Source organism: Pomacea canaliculata, linkage group LG14 (genome assembly GCF_003073045.1).
Source record: "Pomacea canaliculata isolate SZHN2017 linkage group LG14, ASM307304v1, whole genome shotgun sequence".
NCBI classification, from domain to species: Eukaryota; Metazoa; Mollusca; class Gastropoda; order Architaenioglossa; family Ampullariidae; genus Pomacea; species Pomacea canaliculata.
The window spans coordinates 3,425,072-3,439,275 of record NC_037603.1 but is presented as its reverse complement, the minus strand read 5'-3'; the positions used below and the strand labels follow the sequence as shown (position 1 = coordinate 3,439,275).

The 14,204-nt window shown below is 40.7% G+C and overlaps 1 protein-coding gene across 1 annotated transcript in view; it reads right to left on the bottom strand.

Moving 5' to 3' along the window:
* The window catches only part of LOC112555065 (short stature homeobox protein 2-like), a 35,105-nt gene that overhangs the window by 1,223 nt on the left and 19,678 nt on the right, over positions 1-14,204 (bottom strand). Inside the window, exon 3 of the mRNA XM_025223227.1 lies at positions 13,039-13,096. Within this exon, the coding sequence (XP_025079012.1) occupies positions 13,039-13,096 (58 nt within the window). The remainder of the gene's footprint in view (positions 1-13,038; positions 13,097-14,204) is intronic.

Sequence of the window (14,204 nt, the reverse complement as noted above, 5' to 3'; positions counted from 1 at the left end):
CCAATAGTCTACAGTGACCGTCTACACCAGTCGAACAAATGATACATCAAATGATCCTACCCCACTCCCCCGTCCATAAGTGTTATCCTAGTCATCGGAGGGCACCGGGGATGGGTAGGAGAAAGGAGGGAGGCACCTGACCGGGGTGCCAGCGATTCTTCCTCGCTCGACTCTTCGTTTTTTACACTCGGCGGCAGTGTTAGCACTTGGCGTGCGGGAGGTCGCCGAGGTTATTGGGAAGACATCGAGACACACTGAGACACAGTCTAAATTGATGTGTGTCAGCGATTTATTCCGTAATCTATCAAAGACTGCAGCCGATAGAGCAATGATTGGGGGCGGCCCCACTGTTTGCTCGATCCCCGCCCAATCTCGTGCTCGCCGCGCGCTGCGGGACGTCGTCGCCATTTCCTTCAGCTACCACCCTGCTTACTTTGCACGGCGGTGCCTCGGCAGTTTGAGCCCCACTTTATGTGGACAAATCTTGAGAAAAAACAGGATGATAATGACACTAAACGAAATAGTTGAAGAACAGAATAACTGGCTTTGTACAGAACTGGCTTATATCGAAGAAGAAGAAGAGGAAAAAAAAAAAAGATGATGATGATGATGATGCCGCTTATAAACAAGACCATATAATAACATCAAAGTAACATTCTATAAAATCGATGTGACAAATAAAAATAAATTGAACTCCTAAGTCATTGTAAAAAACAAAACAGAACAACAGTTTTCACCTTTATTCTTCTTGTTCATTCTTGGTATAATTATGTCTATCAGAACCTTGCACAGTAATATATATATATTTTTAAAAATGCCTTGTTTTGAAAAGACACGTATACTGTTCCGTGAACATTAAATAGCCGTAAAGACATTATCAGATGTGCTGTGTAATGAACAGCTGAAGACGACGAGATGAATGTGAATATTTATGGGCTTGGCTGCTCACAGAATGAAGATAACGCAAAGGATAACACTTTGTTTTACCTACTTTCTATATTCCGAGAGTTCTCTTTACACCAGTTCCTCAAATTCCTGAATATTTACTATTTTACACCCCACACTCCCTTTCCCACCATTCCTCCATCTGCCTTGCCTCTGGAGAAAGTTCATCAGAACCAGCGCTTCCGCCGGGAAAGGGGGGATCGGTTTCTCCCTCCGGCACCGGAGCGGGTTCAGGCAAGAGATGTAATCTGTGCGCATGACAGTCTCTGTGTTTAGCTAATTCGACCAATTGACACTCATTAGGGCGCGCGGGGCGCGCGCAGTAATTGGTCGAAATAAAAATGTACGTCACCTCATTGGGCAAGGGTCGGCAGGGTCGCCGTATGAATGAATAGTCCCGTGCCTGGGCAGCCGACCCAGCGGGAGGGAGTCGGTGACGATCAAATATTTATCTCGAATTTCATTTATCATCTTTCCCGACACGTAAGATGGAGGGAGAGTGGTGCTCGATAGGAAAGAATAACAATAAAAAAGAGAGAGAAGGTTCGAGATGCGGGTGTAAGAACTTTACAAACAAGGTGTGGGTGGATGGGTGGTATATTCGTGTGTCGAAAACACTTTCTAATGTTGCTCTGACAGACGTTGTAACAGGAACGTTTTGCTACAACTGTTCGTTCAGTTCCGGGATTCGAATAATATTTTTTTTTTCTCGAAAGCTAGGAAAGCAACAGCGCAGCTCCTGTGCAGGTGGGTACACGGAATGTTTCAATTCTCCTTCACAGGTGTGATCGTGCTGCAACGGGGTTTTATCGTTTGGTCGTTTCAGATCGGGGTGGATATGTCTTTCTTTATTTCTATCTGACAGTTTTAGCCCTTGCCACTGTAATAGTCAGGATTGAAGGTGGAAGGATGAAAAGAACCTGTAGGCTTTGCGTCGCTCCCCACCTCGTCTTCATCAAAACACAGACATTTTTGTCACGCACACACGTGTCCAAATCCATCCTCTAATAATTCGTTTACACGCAAACCTACATTCTCGAGCTGGGCTCTAAATTTGTCTAACCAGTTCACTGATTTTTTTTTTCAAAGAAGAAAAGTCCGTTTTATGAATCCAGAAGTGAATAAAGTACACACTGCAGACTTGTGATGATATATATATATATGTTTTCAGGTGAATATATTTCCGCGGCTAGAAAGGTAAAGTTTAATGTAGTTCCATGACCTTATAGAGGGACGTGTTAACGACTCCACTTATTTTGTGACTGCGGTGCTTATCTGCTGCCCTTTTGCTATCCTACTTTCTCAACCTTTGATGAGTCAGATATTTATTTTAGACCTGGGTTCACGGAGGACAACACAGGTACAAAGGAGTGCGTGTGTCTTCCGGTTAAGACGCCAATGCTCATAACTCCTAGTCTGTCCGATTACTCTTTTATCTCTGATGACAACGATGACAACAGGAACAAACACTGATTCTTGAGGAGTTCATCAACAGCAGAATGCTTGTTGGCCGATCTGCTAGCCTCACTGACACATTGTAAGGATGGAAAGTGCTATAAATCTTTGTATTCAAAAATAAAAATGTGTATTAAGAAAACCCAGAACTTCCAGCATATTATGATCGTTAACATTTCCAGTTCACGCCAACTGCAACATAGGTTTTTTTAAAAGCATATTTATATATACCTATACAGATATACCTATAAAGATATTATGCACAGAGACTTGCAATACATTTCTCCGCGACTTAAAAAAATACATTTGTTCACTTGCGGTCTCTTTCTGTGGAAAAATTTTGCACATTCTATTATTAATTAGTGTCAGATTCTTGGTAGGAAAAAATAATACATAAGTAACTTTATCTTACTTCAGAACCTCTTGGAATAAACAAAGTCTTGTAGAACTTCCATACGACTGTAGTCTGTGTCTTCGGTCACGAGATAATTCAACACAAATGCCGCCCTCGTGGACTAGATGAACATGGGAATCATATTTATTGAATGCTGGTGCCGGTCGGCCCAGTTAGTAAACACTGGCTTATTGAAACTGGCTATTTTGCCTATTTTGTCCGAGCCTCAGACACGGAATAATTGCTTTATTAGATGGATAACTCGACAGTAACTACAAGCGAGGGGTGCAAGTTGTCGCCCTTCTGACATCAAACACTCCTCCGGCGCTGATTAAACCGGGGAGACGAAATGGAGGAGGGGGCAGTGAAGTCAAACGCACAATTAGGGACGGCAAATTGGAAAAATTCGTTGGGATTAAAGCTATTTGAGTCTGAGGTAGGAGCACCGTTATTTATGACTCTTCTTTTCGTTTGCCTTTTTCGCCGGACTCTCTTCATCGCGTCTGCGCGCGGTTTGGTGTCGTCTGCTGGTCGAATGAAAAGTTTGGCCAGCAATAATCATGGAACGAACTGGAAGTGAAAGGGAATTTTTGTCACCCGATCGCACTTGCGGTATGATTTACCGCTCCTCACTCGGAAAATAAAATAAGGAAATGGACTGCGATATTCGAGAGGCGGAGATTTCTCGTTACTTCCCATAGAAATCGTAAACGGACAATTTTCTCCAAGTACCCCAAAACATACAGAAGCCCGGAGGCAAAAGAGGTACCCGATGACAGGGAAATTAAAAGCAAAGATGCTGATAAACGAGCATTACAAAAGTAATTTCTGCGTTTCTTGGGAGCAGCCAGAATAAGTAGAAATAATGGACGCCATGCAATCCTCGCGAGAAAGTCGCAGACAACTCTTGCCGCAAGTAAGCAAGAAGACAACATTTCTGAATGTTGTTGATAAATTTACAAAAGGTTAGAGTTTGGTGGATTATTATGATAAAAGACCTGGCTTATTTATTTATTATTTTTTTGTAAAATGGCCTCGAGAGACACGCATTTCAACAAATTGCTCGGATTACTTAAAATAATGTGTAAAGGAGTTTACGAATTTATTTTCTCCATGCCTGTGCTTGATTGATCTCATGCAGGTGCAAATCTGTTTAGTTTGTCTGATAAAGTCTTGAAAATGTATTCCATGTATCTTATTTTACAGCTGCAAAGATACCACAAATATATGATACATCTGGTTCATCACATTCCACTTTAAAAAAAAAAATTATGTTTAGCTCATGGTTTATTAGTTTTACTTTGTATTACATCTGACTTACACCTTACACCATATTGCTTTTTACTACTTTATACGTGAACATATTATGAATGTGCAAAAGGTGTTTGATTTATTTCTTATCATCTTTATCTGCAAAGGCAGTTGGTTTATAGTATACCATAGATGTTGATATCATGCATGGTCTTTCAAGATGTTTTAGCCTTTCGTTCTTTCAAATCGTAAAAAAAGCTTTTTTCCTGGTTTAGAACAAGACGATCAAAACTGATTATTGTAAGTCCTGTTTGATTTTGTATAGAGTTTTGTTTGTATGTATTAACTACTATTATAGTGGGCAAGTAAACTGTAGTGGCGCCTTATAGCCATTAAAATTCTTGTAAAAACTACTGACTGATGTTTTCAAATTTTCCAGTCTGGCAAGCCTCACAAATTTTAGGTGTAAAATGTCCAGTTTAGCGAAAAGTCATACATGTACCTGTATTCATACTGTCTAGTCTAGTGGAAGTCTTACTTCAGTACCAACTGTTCAGCCGTCAGTTTATACCATACAAGAGTGTACGGATCTCAGGTTGAGAGAGTGTTAAGAAACTAAGAAAGAAGTCAGGTTGACCAAAATATTGTCAACATCATATTGTTAAAAATAAAAAAGGCAAACTTACTGCCGTGGCATTTTGGTCGTGGGGTGTCTGCTGTCAGAAAGTCAACTATCTTGGTGCCAGCGGTTTTCGTTTGTTTTACTTTCGCGAGAGCATTGCCCATATCTTCTCACCACCTGCCTTCCTTACCACCATTTGGTCATCCACTTCCTAAGTGTTAAAAAAATAGCAGCACAGTTTTCCTATTTCCGAATGTTTGGGTGGTGGCGGTGGTGGAGGTCTGGATCGTGGCGATGGTGATGGTCGTGGTGGTAACACTGTGTGTATGTGCGCACGCATCTGCATACATGACAGTTGCAGGAAATTTGTTAAAAAGAAAGGAAAACAAAAAACAAAATGCCTGTACGATTCAAACTCTGTAAGTGAAATGGTCGTGCAACGAACACAAGGTCGACTCGTGTCAACTGTATGGCAGAGTTCAGGAGATCTCGCGAGAAATCTTCTCCAGTCAGAGTTCTTGGCCTTTCTCCGCCACCCTGACGTATGTGAAAACACTTTGATGGATTATTTTGCAGCGCCTGCTTTTCTGTTCTTCTCAGGCCTTTCCGGGCCTTTTCATCTACATGCTCAGCTAATTAGGAACCTGCTGGGAACGTGGGAAGACTGGGGAGCAACAGTCCGGTTCTACCCGATCCAATGTTCCTAGGAATATTTACTATTCCACTAACGCAGAAAACTTGCAAGGTAAAAATATATAGGTACCACCACCGTTTGAGTTACTGTAACACAGGGACTAAATTCAGATAAGTCAAAGCCTAAAAAGAAGAAAAAAAGGGTATAAAAAATTGTCATATATTTGACGGTAAAGAAGTTTGGCTTGTAAATATTTTTTGGAATGTAATAATACTGTCAAAGGTAATGATAAATAATTTCCTCATTCAGTAAGACGCTTGATTTACTTTTCCCAATAAAAAAATAAAATAACACGCTCAGAAAAAGACTAAAGAAAAATTTTTTTTAAATTGTTTGAAAGGTAACAAAGAAACACACATACATCAGATTCTTTAAAAAGGCATTGACAATAAATGCAAGTCGACATTTTTATGCACAGAGGTGAGAAAAAGGAAGCAGACAATGTATCTAATTAATCTCTTCCTTCCTTCACATCAGTATCAAGGAGTCGGGCGCCATGTCCTTCTCCACCTTCTCTGATCCTCCATTTCTTTAACTATTTCTGTAGCCGACCACTCCAGCCCCTGGTTCTAGGACCTTTCAGCTGCGTGGAAATGTATCCCTTGAATTATTCTGTCCATTCAAGACTATTTACAAGCTAATCGAATTCATTGGCGCAAGAGGCTCGTGACAAACCGGATTATGTCCCCATGAACAGTGGCCATATTTGGTGGCCCTTTTTCTCGTGCTAGAAACTGTCGCCCCTCTCCAAGACAGAGTGGAGCAGGAGACGCGATGAAAGCATCAGCTGTGCATCACGAGGAGGGTTTGATGAACACGACTGAAGTGACGTCATGTCCTGACAGTCAGGGCGTTTGATGTGTCCATCTTTTTCTTGGGAAAAAACTCCCATCCACCCTCGCCAAAAAAATCCCTTCCTCTTCCCCTACCACCGCCCCAACAATGCTTTGAAAATTACACACAAAAAGCACAACACGAAACACAGAATATATAACATTAAATAAATAAAAGATAGAATGAAGAAAATTAACAAATGAAAAATAAAATAAAATAGAATAATTCTGTGGGGATGTTAAAAAAACGTTTTTGTACATCCTTGCTAACTCTAACATTTTTCTCTCTCCCGTTTCATCTTCATCTCTCTTTATTTTTTCAGACTGGTTGGTTTGGAGAGTGCTTCCACCTAGAGGCGATTTCTCAATCCGATGGTACAGGAGATGATGGAAGGAGAACGAAATCCCCGTAAGCAGGTGCTGGGAACAGGTGTCTGATACAGAAAACGTTCCGAGACGAGATCTGAACTTAGGACCTTTTACTCATCACTGCAGTGATTATAAGCAAATGTTTAAACTACTACAACCAGATGGGTCATCCTTTACATTCTTTCGTGAACGTTTACCCTCATTCACCCTACCACCACGACAACGTCAGTCTCGAGTGTTAACCCTAACCCTAACCCTCAGTGTTGTCCATAGGAATGGGAATCCCATGGGAATCCCATGGGAAACGTCCCATGGGATGGGATGGGATGGGACAGCACACATTTGTATTTCCCATGGTAGTCGATACTTGATATTGCAAAATAAATTTACTGTTATTTCATTCATCAAGGATTTAAATCTTTCCTCTGAATCATCCATTGTATGTGAAGTAGCAGGAATTATAGAACAAAAGCCGAAAAGTGGTTTTCAGTGTTGTCCATAGGATTGTTAATACCATGGGAATCCCATGGGAAACATCCCGTGGGATGGGACGGGATGGGACAGGCATAAATTGCCATGGGACGGGATGGGACGGGATAGAAAAATATGTCCCATGGACAACCCTGCTAACCCTCTTCCACAACTTGTCTGTATTTTCTTCATCTGGAAAAAAAAGTAGGACTAGCAAATGTTCATTGTGATTTATTGTTGTTTACAGTCATCAGAAGAGGTAGGTCTGTAATGATAGCAAGTGCAAAAATGCAAAAAAAGGGCAAATAGCATTATCGCAGAAAACAGGATTAGACTCTGCACTCGGCAGTTCATTTCGATAATGACAGTCACCCAACGAGAGTTTAACGTTTATCAAAATGAAATTTAAACTTCTGCAAATACTCTTTTTTTTTACTGCTAGATACATACACATTTCCTTAAAAAAACAGCACATTATGTTTATGAGTTAAAAGCTATTTTCCCATGATTCATAGCAACCAAACGCATTTCCTCAGAAACAGACTAGTTACTGTTTTGAACGCGCGTCGTGAACGCTCGGAAGAGTTCGGCAAAGTTCGTGAAGCTCTCCATCTGAGAGGTAGAAAAGTCTTTTAAAATGGCCGCCTATTGTCATTCAGGTCCGCCGTGTCGGCCGAGAAAGACGAGGAGAGAGAGAAGGGGTAATTTCATCACTTTTCTCCTCCCAGGGCGAGCGTTTCAGCGGGAGTCGCAATGCGGGGGAAAATTAAATAAAGATGAACTGTTTTACGTTAATTTGGGGATTCCAGCCACTAGGGACGTTCGCTCGCTTTCCTCTCCTTTCACTAACTGTAGGGAGAAGGCACAGTGCGGTATTGCCAATTATCTGAATATATCACCTTAATTAATTTAATTAAGTGACCACGGCCGTGGAATGCCTAACATAAGGTTAATAGAGAGCGCGGGGTTTTGCCCATCGTTTTTCATCCTAATCTGATTAATTTGTAAAATATTCATTAAAACAGTATCCAATTTGCTTCGGCTTGGAATTCAATCGGGATCAGTTTAAATCCGATGAGAGGCAGCACAATTTGCCTGTCTCGCGGACCTCTGGGTGGTCTAAATAGAGTCCTTTGAAAGCCTAATTCAAACCAAGAACTGACCAGTGTCAGCCTTCTTCAATGGCTGAATGACGTAGTTAATTTTTTTTTCTTTTTTGAGGAGTTGCAGAAGGGGGGTGGGTGGGGTGGGGTGTCAAAGGGGAAGTGTTACATTTGCTTTCTACATCTTTAGCTCACTACCACCTTTCTCCACGTACACACCCTCCCCTCATTACCCAACTGGCTGGATGATGCACGTGACAAGAATGGTCTCGTGCAAATCCGAAAACGATTCTGTGTGAGGTCCTGCGATTTCCTCCATGCCACCCTGAGTTGGCTTTGCTCTGTCGTTCACTGGGGATTGTGGGTCACATAGGCAGCGGAACAGTTCTTGTTCTCTCCGAAACCTTAAAATGCAAGGGATGACAAGAAGGCTGTATCAGGACAGCTGTCTTTGCGAACTGCGAACGAACATAAACATTTAAGCAACTTTCTCCCAATGTTTGTTGGTATGGTGCTGGTTGAAACGACGCGGAAACAAGATGAACACTGTTCAGATGTTTGAGTTTTAAGGAAGAAAGAATAAGGAAGAGGTGAGACTTTTGAGACAGACGGAAGAAGGGAAGTCGGAAGGGAAAGGAAGACGTGTTGATAATGATGACGATAATACTGCTGATAACAACTATGAATATGTTTTAAATACTCTTCGTCGTTTCGTATCAAGTCAAATGGTGAGTACCATTGGGTCTCCCCGGTGGCAGAGGGCCCGAATGAAGTGCTGCATGTCCTTTCTTTGGCCCACGTGCTTGTCTCCAAGGAATGCGCATGCGCATAGGGGGTCAGGGGAGGCAATTGGCTGTCAGCCGCAGACGACAGCCACGCGGCCTGTGGGTTTCACTGTGGCACCGCGGGTGTGGGCAGGAAGTGATTTACCGCCGTTATTTCGCTCAACCCTAAAACTTTCACTGAAACTGCAATCGGGGAATTTGTTTTCAGTGAATGCAATGCCTTTTTATACGAAAAAATCACGGAAATCTACAAATTTTCACAAAAAGTTCACGGTAGATACTAACTGTACCTTTCGGTCCCTGGAATCACTAAAAACATCTACATCATTTCAAGAATGTCTATATCGGTTCATAACCTCTAAACCTTACTACATAGATTTTTGTCGCAGCAAAACTTCTGTGACCTAATTTCTTAAACTTCCTCTTTGGCCTTTTCTTCGTCTGTTTTCTCCATCCTTCATCCACTTTTGCTTTTAAATGACGGAACCTTTTATCGCTGATCAGATAAAATGTTTTTTATTTTATACATATTCAGACATTTTCGTTTATGATTCTTACACAGCAAAGCTCGCCATTTAGCAATTTTAGCGATTCTGATTTTGTCAGTTACTTGTACCGGATAGTCATTCTGAGAGGGAGAGAGAGAGAGCGCTTAATACAGAGAAGATGGGAATAAAAATTAAAAAAAAAATCATATGTATATATGCACCTTTTTACATTTGTACGTACGCCCAGCGTTTTTCCATTGGCGCTAACCGTATAAACAATACCCTGTGTATGGTTTCTCCCTTTCCTGTGTTCTCGACTCTCTGTTGACAGCCAGGCGCCATATTTCTGGTGCCCCTGATTTTGTTTTAAATGTTTCTTAGCAGGAACGAAGAAAATACGAAAGCTAATCTGTTATCGTCCTCGAACTCCTCTAGTCAACTTGACATGCACAAGCTTTTAAAATGTCTGCTAAAGCCCAATAATTCCTTCCTTCTTTCTTAATAAATTAATTAAAGGTTTTTTTTTTAATTCTTATTTCTTTGTTTGTTCACGTCAGTGTCTTTATTACACTGTCTTAAAATAGAGTAAAAAGAAAAATCCCAAATAAGAACTTCCGGTCTCCAAGTACATGCCTGCACAATCCTCTTGCACACAAAGGTCAAAACGATGACCTCGTGCACAACCACGACCCCGCCCATCTAACCTACAGTACCAGCTCTCTAGATGGCGTTCGCCTTGACCACGTAAACGTAGTCATGCATCGTAGTGGTTGACCTGCGACCTCTGCGTGCATAAGCTCAGCATTCCAGCCCTGTTTTCCCACACCATTATGTAAATGTACACTGCAGTGGTTCGCCGAGCCATTACGTATAGCAAGGCACGAGGGCGCCAAGGACCGGTGAATTAGTTCAATTAATAAGTCGATTAAAAAAAAACAAAAAAAAAAAACAATTTTTTTTTTACCACAAGTAAGAGGAGATGCTGACTCAGTATTTGGAATGTCCTGCTGCTGTATTTTTTGCGTTTTTCCTCAATCTATTATTTTTACTTTCTGAAATTCTTGAGTTTCTAAGTTTTAAAACTGAAGAGGTAGGCGTAAATCTGTGCATGCTCCATGACAGTTTGTTACGAGTGGCAAGATGGCTGCGTGGTGGCTTCAGAAAGTTCTCTTACAGCGCGTCTGTAGGCCTATCTAGCAATTTTAGACCGGTGGGTGTCACAGAATGCGATATTTGCCAACACCAGAATTCAAGCACAAAAAAAAAACAAAACAAAAACGAGACAAAAACGACCAGCTAGATTCATAATCTTGACAAAAAATTTGTCAAAACCCTAAATTTAAGCTTGCCAAAGTATCTCGTTAGCGTAAAGCGTGGGTCTTCAAGTATGTTTTATCTCTGAGATATGTTAAAATAGAACTCAAAATGATAGTAAATATATAATAAATAGTATGGTCATCCTACATCTACGTTGCCAAAAGAAAAGTGGGGTTGGTGGTGGAGGGGAGATAATTAAAATCCCCTTAGCATTTATCATCACTTACTTATTCTCGCCGCCATTTACAGCAAATGACATATCGATGCAGATGTGGACAAATGGCATGTCTGGACGGACCAACACTCCCCGGTGAGTGTCACACGCATTATTATGTCAGTGTCTGTCTGACAGGCAACGTGTTGTCGACTAATTCTATTACTGGCATTTCCACTGCTTAGCTGTCGAAGCCATCAGGACCAATTACCGCTAATGACGATAGTTATGTGTTTATGTAGATAAGACACAAATCAGCGGGTAATTGCGATCAGATATGAAACTACGTGCCTGTGTACAATTAGCTGTTAATACGAAAACAAGTGGCAGCCTAGCACTGCTTGTATAGATGTAATATGTGCTTAGTCAATGTATAATTAAGGCGAGCATAAGCAAATTTTAAATATCTTTACCCTGCAATAACCTTTGCAGAGAGCAAACACCAAACGAACAAACAAGTGAACGTACGAATAAACGAACAAAAAAGAAATAAACAAACAAATGAACAAACAAACGAAAAGATGAACAAACAAACGAACAGATGAACAAATAAACGAACAACTGAACAAACGAACAGATGGACAAATAAACGAACAGATGAACAAATAAACGAACAGATGAACAAACAAACGAACAGATGAATAAACAAATGAAAGAATAAATAAATCAAGCATTTAACCTATGACTCTCTGGACTAATTTAGTTGTTCGTTTGACCATCCATTTTACAATTAAATTTTCGTGTTTCTCGAGGTTGTCGCTCACAGCTGTACCAGAGAGAGGCAGATGTGGCTCCCAGAAGCCCTCACAGGTCGGAGCGCATCGTCATTAGATTCGTGTGCACAGCGTCATTCAGCTAACGGCTATTGGCAAACACACTCGGGTGGGGGTGACGGCCATCTTTGGTCACTCACAAGCCTCGCTCAGACTACCAGCTGTCGAATGCCTGCTTGAGTGTCTCGAGAGAGAGAGAAAGAAAGAAAGAAAGAAAGAAAGAAAGAAAGAAAGAAAGAAAGAAAGAAAGAAAGAAAGAAAGAAAGAAAGAAAGAAAGAAAGAAAGAAAGAAAGAAAGAAAGAAAGAAAGAAAGAAATTTATTTTCCGATTTCTGTTGACTTTGATTTTGGACTGCTGTGTCTCTCAGGTTAGCAGACAGATCCTCAGTACCGCAAGATGAAGCTTTAAAGGTTCGGTGAGAAATATTTTCCCCCGTAATGACTGGGTCAATCTCTGTCTAGATACTATTAAATAGTTACCCCCAACACAGTTCCTTCCGTTCTCGAGATACATTCCTGCAAACATCACCCGTACACAGAAACACAACAACAGGATTGTACATGAATGTATCCAATGGGAGAACTGAGGCCATATGCCAATTAAGCTGTAAACAACCATGACGTCACGAGTCTGATCTTTGTCTGTGGATGCTGGTGTTTGTAGGTGTTTATCTCGAAAACGGAGGGGAAGATGTTTATTCATATTCTAGAAAATCAAATAACGATTTGATCTTGACGCAGTTAAGAGAAATGCATTCACACAGACCTTTAAAAGTGCATTTCGGACTGCAAAGCATCTCGGGAAGGTTTCCCACTTACATAGCTGCATAGCCCTCAGCGAAGAAAGTCGACACAGACCATGCTCCCTTGAACACGCTTTTCTTATATTTTAACAAAGGTGTGGAAAAATGAAAAGATTAAATAAATAAAAAAGGAATCATCAGCTTGTGGAAGTCTTCCACGTCTTCTCAGTTCTTCCCGTCCAGTGTTCCTCCATCAGCGCGTGGCGAGCAGCCAGCTACAATTTGCGCCCAGTCCAGTTGCTATTATTTACATGCGGAGTCTATATTTCAGTTAACCTTTACCGACCTTTAACGATATCCTTCATTTTCAAATTACAATGCAGTGCGCAAAAGTCACAGAAACAGAGCATATCCAGAAATGCTCACTTATTTACCGCCTCCTCGTAAAAACCGCCATTTTCCAAACTTCTAAAAACAAACAAAATCAACTGATGGAAAAGACAAATAACATAAAGATATGGATAACAGTAATGAATGTCAGTATATATTAAAGCTCGTCTTTGCTATGTATGTAAACTCACCTTTCTGCATCTGACTTTCCTGTTTTCTGCATTTTGCACGTCGATTTTGGAACCACACCTGAAACAAGGAACAAAAATGCTGTTGTTAAAGTGCATTAAGCAGAAGACTGGAAAACAGCTTGAACTACCCGAATGTTTTTATTTTTTATTTTAGTCTGCATTTGAGCAAAGCTACATGAAAATATTGCTTCGCTTGCCTTTAAAGCTAGCTGTAGAAATGAGAATGTGAGGGATGAAATTAATTAAATTCAGATGTCCTGAGCCAATCACAGTTTAGAAGTCACGTGCCTTGAACTCTAGAACAGCCATTGCTTCTACCTTTCCATCGGACAAAGTTAAATATGAAATTTATTTTGTAAACCATTAATAGAACTGTGGTGGAACTTTCCAAGTTTCATTACTAGTTTAAAGAACTAAACACGCGTTCACCAGCTGTCAAAGTTTTGTTGGGTTAATGTATATGATGGTTTAATATCTGAAAAACGAAAACACCCAAGAGCGCAGCTACTGAAGAGCGTAGTAACGGAGGACTATAAAGATAAAAGTAAAATCACACGTGGAGAGCAAAGTATCAAAAGCTGGACCGTTAAGAAGAAATAACACTTTAGCGCTCAGCGGCAAAGTAAAAAGACAAAAACAAAACAAAACAAAACAAAAAACCAAAACAACAAGGTGAAGCTGCGGGGGTGGACTGCTGAACAAGCAGATAATCAATAACAACAAGTCTTGGAGGGCTCAGCAAAAAAGTAAGTGTTGTGTAAAGGTCCTCAACAGGTGTGAAGCCCTCGGCAAGACGAAAAACTGCTACAAACTGACCACCACCACCACCACCACCACCACCAGCAGCAACAGCCAGTCAATTAAAAACATAGACATAAAAAACAACAATAAAATGCCAAAGAAAAATAACAATACAAAGTAAACAAAACCCCCAAATAAGTAAAAGATCCGAAACACATGCAAAAAACAAAATTTAAAACCAACAAACAGCAACTTAAAAAAAGAACCCAACTAACCAGCCAACTAATCAAAAGCCACAAAACAAAATAAAACAACACTAATAAAACTAATAACTAATAATAAATAACAACTCATAGCAGTCACACATAGCCTCCCACCCTGAGCCGCTACCTTCATGATGCGTATGTAATGGAACGCCTTCTCCC